This window comes from Rutilus rutilus, assembly GCF_951802725.1.
Source record: "Rutilus rutilus genome assembly, chromosome: 23".
In the NCBI taxonomy this organism is placed as follows: Eukaryota; Metazoa; Chordata; class Actinopteri; order Cypriniformes; family Leuciscidae; genus Rutilus; species Rutilus rutilus.
Window position 1 is genome coordinate 8,803,982 of NC_140233.1, and position 17,647 is coordinate 8,821,628.

General features: G+C 38.4%; 1 protein-coding gene across 2 annotated transcripts in view; it reads left to right on the forward strand.

Annotated features, from left to right (window-relative positions):
- Positions 1-17,647, forward strand: part of man2a2 (mannosidase, alpha, class 2A, member 2) — a 28,828-nt gene that overhangs the window by 5,685 nt on the left and 5,496 nt on the right. For both annotated transcript variants that reach the window (XM_084397815.1, XM_084397816.1), the window contains exons 5-21: positions 1,029-1,173; positions 3,285-3,456; positions 4,030-4,157; positions 4,267-4,440; positions 5,649-5,835; positions 7,897-8,074; positions 8,383-8,585; positions 10,420-10,602; positions 10,792-10,906; positions 10,993-11,060; positions 11,136-11,301; positions 11,383-11,619; positions 12,587-12,709; positions 12,798-12,912; positions 13,033-13,166; positions 13,351-13,492; positions 16,256-16,389. In XM_084397815.1, coding sequence (XP_084253941.1) covers positions 1,029-1,173; positions 3,285-3,456; positions 4,030-4,157; positions 4,267-4,440; positions 5,649-5,835; positions 7,897-8,074; positions 8,383-8,585; positions 10,420-10,602; positions 10,792-10,906; positions 10,993-11,060; positions 11,136-11,301; positions 11,383-11,619; positions 12,587-12,709; positions 12,798-12,912; positions 13,033-13,166; positions 13,351-13,492; positions 16,256-16,389 — 2,604 coding nt within the window. The remainder of the gene's footprint in view (positions 1-1,028; positions 1,174-3,284; positions 3,457-4,029; positions 4,158-4,266; positions 4,441-5,648; positions 5,836-7,896; positions 8,075-8,382; positions 8,586-10,419; positions 10,603-10,791; positions 10,907-10,992; positions 11,061-11,135; positions 11,302-11,382; positions 11,620-12,586; positions 12,710-12,797; positions 12,913-13,032; positions 13,167-13,350; positions 13,493-16,255; positions 16,390-17,647) is intronic.

Here is a 17,647-nt window from a genome sequence, read left to right on the forward strand (position 1 = left end):
ACACTTTGAGCGCTGTTGAGCGGAATCGTAAACACCTCTGATTGGCCATTGTGTTCACGCACTCATCGGATATGTCTGTGATTGGCCACGGTGATCAACGCATGGGAGCGTTTGAGAGCACACGGAAGTGTTTGAACGTTTTTAAAAAAAATGGGAGCGGGAGTTTTGAAATCACAAGCATGTGTCTATCAGCGGACCACTCCTGCTTTCAAACGCTCCCGTGTGTATCTGTGTAAGCGCTCGGTGAAGAGAGTCATTGATGTATATTTACAACGTTTTTGAAGCACTGATCATTGCAGCCAATCACATACATATCTGATGAGCACGTGAGTTCAGTGGCCAATCAGAGGTGTTTACGATTCCGCTCAACAGCGCTCAAAGCGTCACAATCTTAAAATATTAGTACTGACTTTGTACCGAAGTACAGTAATCAGAGTTTTGACTCTGCAACTTTTGACTTTGTCTTCCTGCAGTAACTCATGTAATGACTAATAGAATAGTGATGACCTGTATTTCACAAGAATGGCAATAGTATTCTATTATGCTTGCTTTGTCAAGGGGCTCCCACACATAATATACTATTTAAGTCAACATAATATAAAATGCGCTTTTTTATAATAAAGGTAAAACTGTTGGTATTTGAAATCAACCCAAACAACCCTTCATTGCTCAGCCCCCAATATGCATGAACACAATGCATGGATGCTTGTGAACAGGCACTTTTCGTCTCCGTTGGGTGCATTGTTATGCTTCAGGCATACTCACGCCTACTCTAAAATACAGTTCCTTTGTCATCTGTCAGTTATATCAAATTGCCATGAGATGTGGTATTTCTAAGGAAGTCAGTGCCATGTCCTGTTTTGTGGGAAAATCGCTGAATGTAACATCTTTATCACATTTTTGTGTCTCCAAGTGGAGGTTCTGAGGCTTTTGTAAAGATGTTTAGAATTTTGAAATGGATCAAGACTTCAAGATGGATCAGTGGAATGACACTCAACACCATCTCTGTATTGATTGTTTGGCCATAGATGCTGGATGTATACTCCTTGCTAAACTTCGACAATGTGGACGGAGGTGTTTGGAAGCAAGGTTTTGAGATCACCTACGAGCCCAACGAGTGGGACGACGAGCCTCTGCAAGTGTTTGTGGTCCCTCATTCGCACAACGATCCGGGTAGGGATTTAATCTTCATTCACTCAAACATGCATCAACCTCTTGTACTGAAGAATTTATGAAGTTTTCTTTTTTGAAGTTGGAGGTGATTCACTCTACACAGGCAAAATTTAACCCGAGTCAAGCCTTTAGCTGTGTTTACATGTCAAGTTGTTGTCCTGTAATCGGATTTCTTGCTACATGCATAATGCATTGGTCTAAAGCAGAACTATAGTTTTGAGATTTCTGTTGGCGTAACTGGAACCAAAGCCTCAAGTTTCAAACCGAGCACAATAAAAGTATCAAAAGTTTCACTAATTCACTAATAATGTTTATATCTTCCCTAGATTATCAGTTAACCTCCCACTGGAGAAGGTTTTCATTAAATTAACAAATAGAATTTCTCATTTAAAGCTATCATATGGCTTCAGAAGCACATGAGTTGTATGGACCTTTATGTAGCAATGCTCCAATCACACGGCTACTAATTGGTGATCTTTCGACTTGGACGAGCGCATAACTTGGGGGCAAACCTACTTCACTTCACTTTCAGAGGTAGAGTAAGAGAGTTATGAAGACTATGAACAGCTTGCAAAACCTATTTTTTATGTTCGCCAACAGCTGAAGCAGACGTGGCGAAATAATAATAATAATAACCCTGGTTATAAGTCTTTATTAAAAAAAAATCTTGAGCAAATGATATTAACAGCAGCAGCAGCTGTTCAGTCGCTTTCTCACAAGTGCATGTTCCCTTCATTAAAGGAAAAAAGTAATATTAAAAAGTAATATTATCAACATCCTACACAATAAGGCAGGAAATGCCATTATAAATACGATAATTTTATATTTAGATATTTTTATTAAATTGATAAATGTAAACAAATTATGAATGAAATTTGATGTATAATAATAATGTATTATATTATACATTAAATGTATAACTATGTAGAATTAAGTTATATTATTTTTAATTATACCATTAATTATAATAATAATATTGCTAACTAATAATAAAAGATACTATAATACACATCTGTCACATTAATTTTAACTACACCTATAGTTTGTATTTAATATCAATTTGATATTAACCGTATTTCCTTATAAACATGCATTATAGATTCTCATGTTCACCAAGGCTGCAATTTATTTGGTCAAAAATCATTAAAAACAGTAATATTGAGGAAAAATGATCACAATTTAAAATAACTCTGATCTTTTTCAGGATTCTTTGATGAATAGAAAGTTCAAAAGAACCGCATTTATCTGAAATAGAAAGCTTTTGTAGCATAACATGGTTTGGATAATATTTCATTAAAGACAAAATGTTGAAAAAACATTGCCTACTTCATGATATCTTCTTATCCTTTAATTTCTCTAAGCAACCTAAAAATGTTGTAAAGTTTTAATCTCTCCCATAAAGTTTTCACCCACAGTCTTTAAGTGGATGCAACATTTTTCATTTTACATTTTACTTCGTTGTTGATGCAGCATCCTCAGTCTAACAGCTAGCCATGTGTATCCGAAAGAGCCGTGCAGGTAAAGTGGGTCAATGCTGGGCTTGCGTTTTGCAGCGTAGGCACAATTTGTGAAGCACCTTATGAACAACACAATGCGCATCACCCACAGGACAGATAAGTTTTCCAAATCTGCTTGCGAAACCCCTGCATTTGGCATTTTTTTGCAGCATTATGATTGAAAGAACTGTAGGGGTGAATCTAATACATTAAAGTCAGTGACCCGTTTCCCTGTTGTTTTATTGGTGTCGGTACCGTGTCACTGGTCTTTGTGGTGATGCGTGTTTAATGCAGATTGTGTAAAACTGAAAGCGTTCCAATATGTTTCAGTCAGCTTTCCGCAACTCCTCTGTTCTTCCTGCGCTGAAACAAAGATCAGCAGTGCCTCTGAATTTTGAACAGACAGTGTTATTTTGAACAGATTGTTCTTTGGAGAACAAAGTGCTGCCAAAAGGCTATGCTTCTTCTAAACTTTTAAGTGTTTTATCAAAAGAACGTTTGTTTTTAGCACAGATTCTGTTGTCAATTCATTGTGTGGTGGCGACTACATCAGATCTGTATGCCTTCCTTGGATGATTTTAACTGTGATTTCATGCTGCACTTCTTTTGCGACAGGATGGATCAAAACCTTTGACAAGTACTACTATGACCAGACCCAGCATATCTTCAACAACATGTTGGTGAAGCTGGCGGAAGATCCTCGTCGGAAGTTCATTTGGTCGGAAATATCATACTTCGCCAAATGGTGGGAAAGTGCGGATGTACAAAAACAAGAGGCAATGCGCGAGTGAGTCATTTTTATATCAGATAAACATTTGAAGCTAAAGGTCTAAGGTTGTCTTCATAATCTTTTATCAAAATGTAACACCTCTGAAATGACTTCTTTTTTTTTTATATACATTTAATAGCTGCTGAAAATTCAGCTTTTCCATCACAGGAATAAATTGCATTTTAAAATATATTCAAATAGAAAATGGGTTTTTTAAAATTGTATTAATATTTATTTTTACTGCATTTTCTGATTAAATAAATTCAGCCTTGGTGAGCATAAAATACTTAAAAAAAACATAAAAAAACAATCAACCCCAAAATTTTGAACGGTACCGAACCTGTCATAAACAGACCATTTTTCAGTTCAATCAATCCAATCAGCGCTCTTGTTCACGCTGTTGTGTTTTGATTCAGTCCCACGTGCCCATTCTTGATCAGTTCATCTCGGTAATCTGCTGAAGGTTAATTAGTCCATATGCTGGTACAAGTGAGATGCTCCTTATATAGCCTGATCCTAATGTTGTGGATTTCCTCACCTCGTCTTGCGATCTGTGTTTTAAGAATCCTCTTTAAACCTGTTTTCTTTCAGGCTGATCCTCAGCGGACAGCTTGAGATGGTGACGGGAGGCTGGGTCATGACGGATGAAGCCAACGCTCACTATTTCGCCATGATCGATCAGCTCATTGAAGGCCATCAGTGGCTGGAGAGAAATCTGGGTATGATTATTTTGTGGGGTGGTGTGGCTTAGTGGTTACCGTATTTGCATTTGCTCTAGATATGGGAGATGCAGTAAAAGTGGAATATTTAATCGGTGTGTTACTGCAGGTGTGACCCCTCGCTCAGGCTGGGCCATTGATCCGTTCGGGCACAGCGCCACGATGCCTTTCCTACTGAAACGGGCGAACATAACCAGCATGCTGATCCAGAGGGTCCATTACTCCATCAAAAAGCACTTTGCTGCCACTCGGAGCCTTGAGTTCATGTGGAGGCAGGCCTGGGGTAAATGACTAAAAATATAAAAACATGCATTCACATTTAAATCCACACAGTTTCAAATTAGTACAGATAAAATGCATGAAGTTACCTTATTAGCAGTGTTATTTTAGTATAATTTATAAACTGTAATTTATTAATATTTTTATTTTCAGGTTCTATTTACATTTTAGTTTATTGTAGTAAATGCAGTTTTAGTCATTTTAGTATTTCAACTTTTTGCCAAGGCTATATATATATATATATATATATATTTTTTTTTTTTATTTACCTTAATATTTTTATTTAATTCTATTCCAGCTTTATTTCAATTAACAAAAACAATTGTAATAGTTAACAACAACAACCTAGTTGTGCTTGATCATTGGCACTTTTATGCTACAGACATGAACGATACTTCAAATAATCCGTAGACTCTCTTTGAATGGACCAAAGCCATATCTGGAGAGCAGAATATCATAGAGACTTTGGGGATCTGCTCTTGACCTGGGCCAATTAGCTTCCTAGTAATGCCCGAGAAACCGTATAGCAATAGCAACACCTTAGCAACTACCCTAGCATTGTGGCAGTGTGTTTTGCATGAGCAAGTGTAATGGAGGCCAGGTAGTAAAAAGCTGTGCGTGTAAACCTCACTTCCCTGGGCTCAAGAGGCACGCTAGCGACTGGCGCTAGAGACTGCAGTCTTTAGTGTCCTTGTTAGCACACCCGCCTCCCATGCCAGAGATGGCGGTTTGAATCCCGCTCGGAGTGAGTAGAGTAGGACCGGTTATATTTGGTGCCGTGACCCGGATGGGAGGTTTAGGGGCGTGAGTGTAACGGAGGCCAGTTAGTAAAGAGCTGTGCAGGTAAACCTCACTCCCCCGGCCTCAAGAGCCCCACTAGCAACTGACACTAGAGACTCCTATTTAACGCGCCCGCCTTCCATACCGGAGACGCCGATTCGAATCCCACTCCGAGTGGGTCGAGTTGGACCGGTTACACAAGCACGAATGTTACAATCTAGTTAATAACTATAATAGATCAGAATATAGAATTTGTAATCATTATCTACATGTTGGAAATGCTTTAATGTCTAATGAAGTTTTAGGAAAACACAAACCCTTGGCAGCCATTTTTGAAAGCTTTGCCAATGAGTCTTGCCAATGCCAGCCCATCTCAGTGGCTTAGAGACCTACACATCTGAGCTTCATTTTAATTTTATTTTTTATCCACAGATATTGAATCGAGCACAGACATGTTCTGCCACATGATGCCATTTTACAGCTACGACGTCCCCCACACATGTGGCCCAGACCCGAAGATTTGCTGCCAGTTTGATTTCAAGAGGCTGCCGGGCAGTCGAGTCAACTGCCCCTGGAAGGTGCCGCCCCGAGCAATCTCAGATGCCAACGTGGCCGAGAGGTGAGGCAGGCTGTAGGGCTGATTAACACGATACCAGGAGATTAATGTGATTCGGGTCGTTTAGCCAAAGAATGAATGTAGGTTAATTTCCTGTGTTAGCCAACAAAATTCATTTGTCCATCACCCAGCTGACGCCAGCTGTATTTATATGGGTTGTGCTTGAACTGGGCTCAAACCCAAATCCACCTCTCTCTCTCTCTCTCTCTCTCTTTAGCTCCATAGAAGAAAACCCGGATATTAACTAGCTTGTAGCAATTAATTTGCACCTGTCCTTACACTTCAGAGGTCTTTGAGGTTTACTGGAATAGGCAGAGGGTTTTATGAGGACACTTTTAGCTTCATGAGTCATTTCCTCCCAAATGTCAATAAATTATTCAAATGAATACTTTAAAACTTTAATAAAACTATTAATTTAATTTTAAATGAGTATCTTGTATTTATAAAAACGTATTAAATGAACACAATTAATTATGCCCCCTACATAAATATATAGTCATGCATTAAAAAAAAAAAGATAAGGGTATATTTTAGGGGTGACCCCAAATAGTCGAAGATTCGATGCTTCGATAGGAGGAGCCTGATTCGACTACCAGTCTCATGGTCGAATCTTCGCAGAGGTGTTATGAAAAGAGGATCATGCTACTTTGGCTATATGAGGGCGCTCAATGTCTGATTTCACATAGAACTACCGGTTTTCTGTCAATACTAATATTCAGCCTATTATGATAATGCTGTAAATAAAAATGTGCAAAGAAAGAAGCTTTTAATAAATATTTTGAATGTGTGTGAAAATCCAAACACCCCGTGACAGATTTAAGTTTCACTTTCAATCCATGGCAGATAGAGGAGCGACTTGGCGGCAGGGATTTAAATCTTTAAAAATGTCTGGGATAAGAAAATCTAAAGTGTGGATGCACACCATCAGAAAGGATATTCTCCAAGGCTTTTAGCATCAGGAAAACCATGATCGCACTTCTGCCGGCCAACGTTAACAAGTTGGTTTTCCTCGGGACATTCCAAAACGCTTAACGTGAAAAAGCTTTTAAAACGCTTAAAGGGCACTTTTACGTGGCTTAATGTATGTACACAGTACACACCTTATTAATAAACCGCAGATAAGCAGATGAACCCAGAATATGAACTCAACGCGTTCCTCCTATAGGAAGTCACGTAAAGCGGTTTCTTTATAATAACGGTTTTCTATGGAAGGAAAATGCTTAACGTTTAATTAAACGCGTTGCGTTCATATTCTGGGCTCATCTGCTTTTCTTTATGCTATAAAGTATGCTTTATTAAGTAGGTGTGTACAGAATTTGACCTTTTAATATAGGCTAAGTGTCTTAGGACTTTAAGCCGTTAATCGTTTTTCACGTTAAGTGTTTTAGAATGTATTTTATCCGCGCACACAATCTGAAAAGACTCAAACGGACACAGAGACACAGACAGAGTGAAAGACTGAATTTTTATCTCTCTCGATCAAGTAGGGTACAAGTGATTTCAAAACATATAGGATATATACTACCATCTGTAAAAAAAAAAAGTGTCTTTTGCTCATTGAAGGCTGCATTTATTTGATCTAAAATACAGTAAAAACAGTAATATTGTGAAATATTATTAAAATAACTGTTTTCTATTTTAATATACTTTAAAATTGAAACATAAAGCTGAATTTTCAGCATCATTACTCCAGTCTTCGGTGTCACATGGTCCTTCAGAAATCATTCTAATATATGCTAATACTTTTCTAATTATTATCAATGGTGAAAAAAGTTGTGCTGCTTAATATTTTTGTGAATAGAAAGTTCAATAGAACAGCATTTATTTGAAATAAAATGTTTTGTTACATTATAAATGTCTTTACTGTCCCTTTTGATCAATTTAATGCATCCTTGCTGAATAAAAGTATACATTTCTTTATTTAAAAATCTGCTGAGCCCAAACTTGTTATTGATTTAAGTCTATTTAATGCTGAAATTGTTTTAATCGATTGGGAGCCTTAATAAAAAAATAAAAAAACACAATCCAGTGGATTTACTTTATACTTGACATTTTCTGTTTCAGAGCTGGGGTTCTGCTTGATCAATACCGTAAAAAGTCCAAGCTGTTCCGCAGTAAAGTGTTGCTGGTTCCTCTGGGGGACGACTTCCGCTACGACAAAGCAGTAGAGTGGGACCAGCAGTACTTCAACTACCAGAAACTCTTTGATTACATGAACTCCCACCCAGAAATGCATGTGAAGGTTTGTTTACAGATAAACATGTAGGCTCTGACCTGTGTATCGATACAAAGCTACAATAACTGCCTGCATGTTTGCCAGGAGGATTCTTTGGTTAGGTCTGGACCTATTGCTGCAATGTCAAAAATATTTTTGTGTTTTTTTTAAACCAACACAGCTCTTTTACCTCAGCATTGATGTACAACTAGGAACAATTTAAATGAATAATTTAACTTGTTTGTGAGTGAATGAAAAGAGTGAAGATGTTTTTGATTTAGGAAAATGCTGAATTAATTGGGAATTGCCCTATAAGCAAATCTCTGTGTTCTCAGGCCCAGTTTGCAACGCTGACAGACTACTTTAATGCGGTGTACAAGGCTAATGGAGTTTCCCAGGGGAGGAGACCACCCGATTACCCTGTGCTGAGTGGAGACTTCTTCGCCTATGCGGATAGAGAGGACCATTACTGGAGTGGATACTACACCTCACGTCCCTTCTACAAAAACCTGGACCGTGTGCTAGAGTCTCACCTACGGTTAGTCAGAGAAACATCCAACTTATGTCTAATATTTCACTTTTAATAGATGAAAAGAAATTGATTTAGCCAGGGATGCGTGCTATATTGGTATTATAGTTAGTAGCTTATATACACTCACCAGAAACTTTAATAGGTTCAGCTTGCTAGTACCGGGTTGCACCCCTTGTGCCTTCAGAACTGCCTTAATTCTTCATGGCATAGATTCAACAAGCTACTGGAATCATTTCTCAGAGATTTTGCTCCAAATTGACATGATAAGCGTCACATAGTTATCATAGTAATCTCCCGTTTAACCACATCCCAAAGCTGCTCTATTGGATTGAGATCTGGTAACTGTGAAGGCCATTTGAGTGTAGTGAACTCATTGTCATATGCAAGAAACCAGTTTGAGATGATTTGAGCTTTGTGACATGGGCCTGCTATCCTGCTGGAAGTAGCCATCAGGGTCATAAAGGGATGGACATGTTCAGCAACAATACTCAGGTAGGCTGTGGCGTTTAAACAATGCACACGTGGAAAATAGAAAATAGAAAAATAATAGAAAAAGAAAATACCCCCCACACCATTACACCACCAGCAGCCTGACCCGCTGATACACGGCAGGATGAATCCATGCTGTTCACGCCAAATTCTGACCCTACCATCTGAGCGTCTCGAAAGAATCGAGATTCATCAGACCAGACAATCTTCTATTGCCCAATTTTGATGAGCCTGTGTGAATTTGTTGGCTCGGTTTCCTTTTCTTAGCTGACAGGAGTGTCACCCGGTGTGGTTTTTTTTTTGGCTGATATTTATTTGTACATGCTCATTTCCCAATTTTTACATTGCAATGTACATTACATTTGCCATCATCTAGCGTTCAATTAAAGTTAATCAATCTATTAAAAACACGAATGATTTTATTACTCTGTTGAATGTAATCTTTAGCAAATCCTAGATTAATATCTTTTTAACTGTACATTATAATATTGTGATGCCTAAATTCACTTGTAGCATTTAAAATGATTATATTAGTTTTTAGTGTTTTATTTTAAAATGTTCATTTAACAGCATTTATTAAAAAATATAGTCTTCTAAAGCCACTTATTAATCATTAAACACTAATAATTTAATCTGAAAATCCATTTTTTATACCTTACATGGCTTTGATGCCTAAATTAACTTGTAACATTTAAAATGATTTCATTGTAGTTTTATTGTTTTATTTAAAAGTATTAATTATTAATAGCAGCTATTTATTGGTTTTTGGTTTTTATAACATATAACAATGTAAATTTTAATCAGTGCATAGTGCACAGCGTTTAGTTAAAATTTTCACAGAAATCAAACTACAAATGGTTAATTTATAACTGTCTCTGCAAATTAAGCTGGGATTGAAGAGCATTTTATGCACAAAGCTGCTATTTAACACATTGTTAACAATTCAACAAGTAGCTTTCAGTCAAACATTTTTGCTAACAAGGTTTTGTGGAAGCCATTTAATTTTTAATTGGCAACACATTTAAATTTGCACCGACAAACCGCCATCGGGGTGTCTGAGTTTAATCCATTATTTGAGCAACTTTGGAAAGTGTCTGTTTTTATTTGCCAGAGATTCAATTATGTTTTGAATAATGGCATTTTCTCTGCGGTATTACTGGGGAATAATTAAAATAGTGATTCTCCATGTGGGTGAACGTTTTTCTCCTAAATTAAGCACGAGGCATTGCCTAATTACTGTTATTACTCGTTTTTTAAATTCTGTTATCATTGGTTTTTCTGCTTGTCTGGTCTTGCTGCATTTGAAAACTGAATGTTTGTTTGGTTTTGTGTTTGTCGTCTTTTCTTGTAGAGGGGCAGAAATTCTCTACAGTTTGGCGGTGGCTCACGCGAGACGTGCGGGCATGGAAGGGCGTTACCCCATTTCAGATTACTCCCTCCTGACCGATGCCAGGCGCAACATTGGGCTGTTCCAACACCATGATGCCATCACGGGCACTGCCAAAGAGGCTGTTGTCATCGACTATGGAAACAGGTCTCTGGATAAAACTTGCAGATTTGATCCTCATTAGCTTATTGAGGATGTTAGGAGATCGAAGGAAGTCTCTCAGGGTGATATTTGTGAAACATCATCTTTGATGGGCCATTTTCAGGATTGGATTGACAGGATTGAATCCTTTTGATTTGTAAGCGGTTCTTGATTCGTTTATTTCCCCCCCTGCAGGCTATTACGTTCTCTGGTCGGTCTGAAACGAGTAATCATGAATGCTGCACACTTCCTGGTAATAAAGAATAAAGACATTTACCGCTTCTACCAGACGGAGCCTTTCTTAGAGACGGTGAGGAGCAGCGTTGGTTTTTCTAAAAATCAGCCAGTGTGCTTAAGAGTCTGACCTTTGACCTCTGTGCATCCATGTGACTGTAGGACGATAGACGCGCCACACAGGATTCTCTCCCGCAGCGCACACTTATCGAGCTGGAATCTTCTCCCAGGTGAGATGCGTCATCCACAGATATTGAATGCCTCAAATGCGGTCATATGATTTTCATCATCTTCCTCTTCCTCAGGTATCTAGTGCTGTTTAACCCTGTCGAGCAGGAGCGTCTGTGTGTGGTCACCGTTCTGGTGAATTCGGCGAGAGTGAGGGTGCTCACAGAAGACGGGCAAACGTTACCGGTTCAACTCAGCGCGCAGTGGATGTCCGCCGTTGAGATGAGTGGAGAGGTTTACCAGGTGTGTCCAGTTGTCTATTTTCCTTGGAAGCATCTTAAATAAATGTAGTCTCAAAACCTACATGCTTGTTTCTTCCTTCAGGCCTCTTTCATGGCACGCCTCCCCGCTCTGGGATTGGCCGTCTTCCACCTGTACGACTCTGCTGACTCGCCCATGACCCTGCGCTCTGATACGCTGCTCAGGATACCAGGACGGGGTCAGAGCATACGAGGCTTGGACCCTCTGCCCGTGCGATCGCAAACGGTAGACGCCCAACCGTTCTACATCCAGAGCCAGTCTCTCACTCTAGGCTTCTCTGGAACCACAGGCCTGTTGGAGGTGAGATGATTACCTTTGTTTTAAATTATAGGAGGTAAAGTGAGAAATGAACCAGGGCTGAGGGTAAAATGCAAAAATGTCACAAGAAGTTTAGTGAATTCCCCTGTTTGTTATTTTTTTCGTTTTATTTATATGTATGTGTGAATTCACTCTATGGTTTTATATGAAAAACAAAACCAATATAGTGTTTAACCTTTGAGTATTAGAAATGTTTAATTCCACATCAGCCTATATATAGCTGGCATTATATATTTGCGCATACTTATTTCCCATATTTTTTGCAAATCTAACAATGAACATCCTTTTACATACTGTACATTGATAATGTTGTGATGCCTAAATTCACGATTTATTTTGGCAAAATAGTATAGAATTTTAATATTGGCCATTTATCAGTTATCAGCCAATATTAGAGATTTTTAATTTATTGGCATCAGTCTATATAGTGTATATATCAGCTAGTATTGGATATTTAATTGTGCATGCTCGTTTCATGTTAAATGCTGTTAAATGTAATTTTAGCAAATCTCACAATGAATATCTATTTTTTATACTGTATAATGTTGATGATAATAGTACTGAATTTTAATATCGGCCATAATATGAATTATAATAATACATTTAACGATAATTATCAGCTTGTCAGTATCAGCCATAACTGTAATATCTGTCCAGGGAAAGAATGCCCTGAAAAATGCTGAAAATCAACTCCACTGAGCAAATATTGCATGTTAATAAAAAAGGAAGTTTCCAATCTATGACATCAGCAGTCTATTTTTATGTTCAGTCATCTGGATAAGTGTTTTTATTTTTATTGGTTGCCAAATGAAATGAAACGCATCCCTGTCCTATTTTTGTAGTACATATGCTGTCGTGTCCTTTTTTAGGATCTGAGTCAGCAGATAAGTCTCAAATGATTAATTCTCTCTCTCTCTCTCTCTCTCTCTTACACTCTTTTCTCCATCAGAGCATTCGACGTAAAGACGATCCCCAGGAGGTGAGGGTACAGATTCAGTTCCTCACATACGGAACTCGACCCTCCAAGGACAAGAGCGGGGCCTATCTCTTCCTGCCGGATGGAAATGCCAAGGTAGTGTCCCGGTAGTCTTGACTGGGGTGAAAAGCGATTTATCAAACAACGTGGGGTGAATTAACCTTCCTTTTCCGCTCGTTCTCAGCCCTATTCGCAGAGAGAAGCCCCTATAGTGCGTGTGGTGGAAGGTCCTCTCTTCTCTGAGGTTGTTGCACATTATCAACACTTCCAGCAGACGGTCCGCATTCATAATGTTCCAGGTACTCCCTCCATCCTTCAGGCGTCCATCTGTTCGGCACACAAGTTCGATCGTGTGAGCACATCTTGTCCTGTTCTGATCATTTATTCCTGACATATCACTCTTTGTCTCTGTCGTTCAGGAGTTGATGGTCTTTCTCTGGACATCACCACCATGGTGGACATCAGAGATCAAAATAACAAGGAGCTGGCCATGCGGCTGGTTACCGACATCCAGAGCGAAGACACTTTCTACACAGACCTCAACGGCTTCCAGGTGAAGTCCACATGTCTACAAACTTTTAATCTGTCAGGTTCAAACAGATCTGGCACATCATACTTCCGTGTTGTTCTTTTGAGTCTTTAAAATAATGAAATAAAGCATCATGGAGCAAAAGTTCATAGGCCTAGACCCAGATTACTCTCAAAGCTAATGCTCCACCATTTCCCTCCTCTTTTAGATGCAGCCTCGTCGGTACTTCCAGAAACTTCCGCTGCAAGCTAATTTCTACCCCATGCCCACCACGGCATATATTCAGGACAGCCAGTACCGACTCACGCTCCACACGGCCCAGGCCCTGGGGGTCAGCAGCGTGTCCAGCGGTGAGTGGGGTTTGCAAATACTGATGTTACAGTGGTCCATGCCAAATCAGTGAAACTTAATGCACAATATATATCGTTACCATATTGCTTATTGTCCAGTGTTATAGTTTTTTTTTATTAACCTTTATTTATCATTTTGTTGGTATATTACAATATTAATTAGGTGCTATTAAACTAGGTAATATTAACTAAAATGCCATTAAATCAGTGATATCAGTAGTACCAGGCCTTGACATTAACTTTTTTACCCCCAAAGTTACTAGCTACTCAGCATTTTCACTTGCCACAATTTTGACGTTGATACCATAGGGGAAAACTGACATATATATATAATTTTTATATTTTCTCATCATTTTGCAGTCGGTATATTAGGCTGCTTTCACTTTAAGACCTGACACACTGATCCATTATACTGTTACATATGCGTTACATATGCGTTTTCTTTCTTAACTGTTTACGTTCACTTAAAACATAACTGACTGTTTATGTGAATACTCGCCAAGACCAGCATTTTGACATTTTGTGTGTATTTGACTGTTTAAGCGCAATAAGCAGCCAAAAGAATTCAATTTAGTACTGAGAGGTGTATTTATGAGCACGCACTAGGGCTGGGCGATATATCGATATAAAAAATATATCGATATATTTTGAAATGCGATATGGAATTAGACCATATCGCATATATCGATATAGTTCAATTTTCAAATAGTCCGCCCCTCCTTCCACTCTGCGTGCGTGTTTAGAGCGTTATGTTATGAGAGGCGAATCATGACTACTTCAGAAAACCCAGCACAATAGGAACTACCAGGCAGTGACATAAGTGTACGCGGAAATAAAGTTTTTCACCTCAGAAACACGGACTTTCTTGTCCTTTCAGCCGTTATACTGTGCTCGGAGCGCACCCTCTTCAATTACACGCGCAGATGCGGCGGCGCGCGCTGTGTATCGCTTCACTGTAGGCTATATAAAGTGCAAAAGAAACTACGAGCATGCAACGCCGCTACGTTGTAAATTACACGAAATAAAAGTAATGCAGGTATGATTTTCATTCTATTCACCTGAGCAGTTTCCATGTTTCATTAACAGTTATTGTTAATATTGTGTATTCACCATGGCAACTGTCGTTCCCATATTAACCCCAAAATGCCACTTTATTTTTCTTTGTGTTATTTTTTATATTTTTAGATAACTGTAGTGGCTCATACCACATTGTATTAACAAAAACTAGTTTGGGACTGCTATTTAATAGCTTTAGCATAGGCCTACTGTTTATTTATTTGTACTAGTCTTTACTAGTCATATTTTTACAATTTATGTTAAGTAAAGGGGGACAGTACTTGTGTGTGTGTGTGTTAACAAATTTTGTGTAAACGTGTTATAATTTGCCTATATATATATATGTAGGCTATATATAAGCAAATTATAACATTTTTACACAAAATTTGTTTATATTCAATGTCAACTTTGATAATCATAATTAATAAATTACAATTCCAAGGGAATAATCGCCAATTATGATTTTTGTCATAATCGTGCAGCCCTAAGGTGAAGAAACCTGTTTATAATTTATTAATTTGATTTTGCAACTGTTCACTGAAATAGAACTATTCAATAAAACTACTTGTGACATGTCATATTTGGCTTTGACTTTGACTGAACATTTGCTCTCACTTTGCGGAAAAAATATCGGGATATATATCGTATATCGATATTCAGCCTAAATATATCGGGATATGACTTTTGGTCCATATCGCCCAGCCCTAGCACGCACTTTGGGTGTGAGCACAAATCTGCGGGAATGAGTAAAATTATACGCAATACGTGCCATCCCATTGTGAAATTCAAGCCCTGTAACACCAACAGTGTTCACCCGGAGCAAATGAAGCGAGTGATTTAGGAGTGGAGGGTTTGTGTGTCACTCGCTGTCAGAGAGATGAGAGAGAGTGAGCAAGAGCAGCTGGTATCGTGTGTCTGTTCTGCGGAAAATGAGTATTGGAAGATATTTCAGTATTGAAAAATCTATATTTTTGACAAAATTACATTGCATTTAGTTTATTATATCAGATGCCTTTTTTAATAAAAGCATAATATACATAATATATAATAAAAGCATAATAAATAATATTAATAATAATTAATTTAACTACAATTGAAAAATGTATATATTATAGGCTATATAAATTTCAACCCGCCAAAGTGGCTAGTAGGAGTGACTGCGTTACACGACACTGCTGAAATCCACCTGCATTTGGCGGATGTTTATGTCAAGCCCTGATCAGTACCATATTTGTTATCAGCCAGTATTAGAGATTTTTATTTTCAATTTTTGAAATACAAATTTTGGTGCAAAAACTAACGAACACACCACTTTAATTGGATATTATTCACATAAACTTAAAAAAAGACAGCATGTAGCCCAACTTTTGTATATTTGCCCAACTTGCAGAGCTGCCAATACTGTTGAAAAACTTGCCTCATTATGCTGTTTTCAATTGAGTATCGACTTAGTAGCGAAGTACCAGTGCTTTTTAGGTCCGTAGCAGTGAGTTCTTAGCAGAATGGAACATGAATTAGGGACTGAGACGGCAGGGAGGTGGAAAACACTAACAGTGGGACAGCGCTCAGGTTCTATATTGATTTGATGCAATGTATCCAATAATGAAGATGAAGTGAGTGTACTGTCTAATGCTTTGCCTCCCTCTATCCTATTATCCTCCTCTACCTCTTCATCTTTCCATTTTATGCTCTTTCCATCTTCTACAGGTCAGCTGGAGGTGATCCTAGACCGCAGACTGATGCAAGATGATAACAGGGGTCTAGGGCAGGGCCTGAAGGACAACAAACGAACGGCCAACCGCTTCCGCCTTCTGCTGGAGAAGAGGAGCAGCAGTGAAGATGTGAGTTCTGATTGCACAAGCACATGAATTAGCCTAACTAAACCAGTCAAACTCAAACTTTGGTTGATTTCCATGTCAATTAGTTGGCGGTTCTTGGTCAGAGTAAGCATGTACTAATCTAATTACACAAATTAAAATTACATTTAAAGCTGCAGTATGTAATATTGAGAGCTAGTGGTTGAACTGAGTAGTGGAGAGGGTTGTTTCTCCCGCCCCCTCCTTAGACTCGTTGCTCACATGGGTTGCCAAATTGAGGACACGCAATAAGAATGAGCTCAATTGACAATAGAAGGTGACGAGCTTTACGCTTTTTAGATGGATGCCGAGGCTTTTTAGTCGGGTATAATATGCGATCTCTGACTCGGTTCGTTTGCTGGCATCCATGGCTACAATACGCTGTGTTTTCCATCAAATGGCAACCCAGGGTGTTGAAATACTATTGGGTAAATTGTCAGTGGGCGGGATCACAGATACCAAAACAATTAGACATCCCGACACGAAACGCACATTTCAAATTAGAATAACTGGCTGTAGCATTGTTTTTTTTGTTTTGTGTATTATGTAAGTATGTAACATTATGTAAGTATGTAACATGTATTATGTAAGTATGTGAACTTAATATGTTTCCTAAATCTCAGCAAACATATCATGGTATTTTTGTGCTTTAGTTCAGTCAAAAAAAACTACATACAGCACCTTTAAGATTCTTCTGTAATAATAATCTGTAATCATAATAATTTAAAATTACATAAAAAAACTGAACACAGTTTACTTGGTACTTAGGACCTCAAATTAAATGAAATATGTTTGAACGAAATTAATGACAATCCATGACTAGTTCTTCCCCAGACTTTAGGTTAGTACACGCTTATTTCCACCTACTTGGGGGAAGAGATTGCCTGACAGACATGTAAAGCAGCCTATCACACAATATAAATTAAATTAAAACAAGTTAAAAAAGATCTTCTTTTAAAGGTGCTCTAAGCGATGTTGGGTGACGTCACTTCTTGTTGATGTTCAAAGTATTGTCAAACAAAACGGAGACTAGCTCGACCCTCCCTCCTCCTCATCCCGTCCCCCCACCCCCCTCCCTTCTGTGCTTCCTGAAACAGTCATGAACCATTTAGAAAAACCAAACTGGATTTACCCACCTGTCCAGCAAAAACAGAGCCACCTGAATTTCAGATTGGAGTTCTCGCCACCTTTTGAACACTTTTCTGATGTAAATTTGGGACTTTGCGCGTTCCTTCTCCTTTTC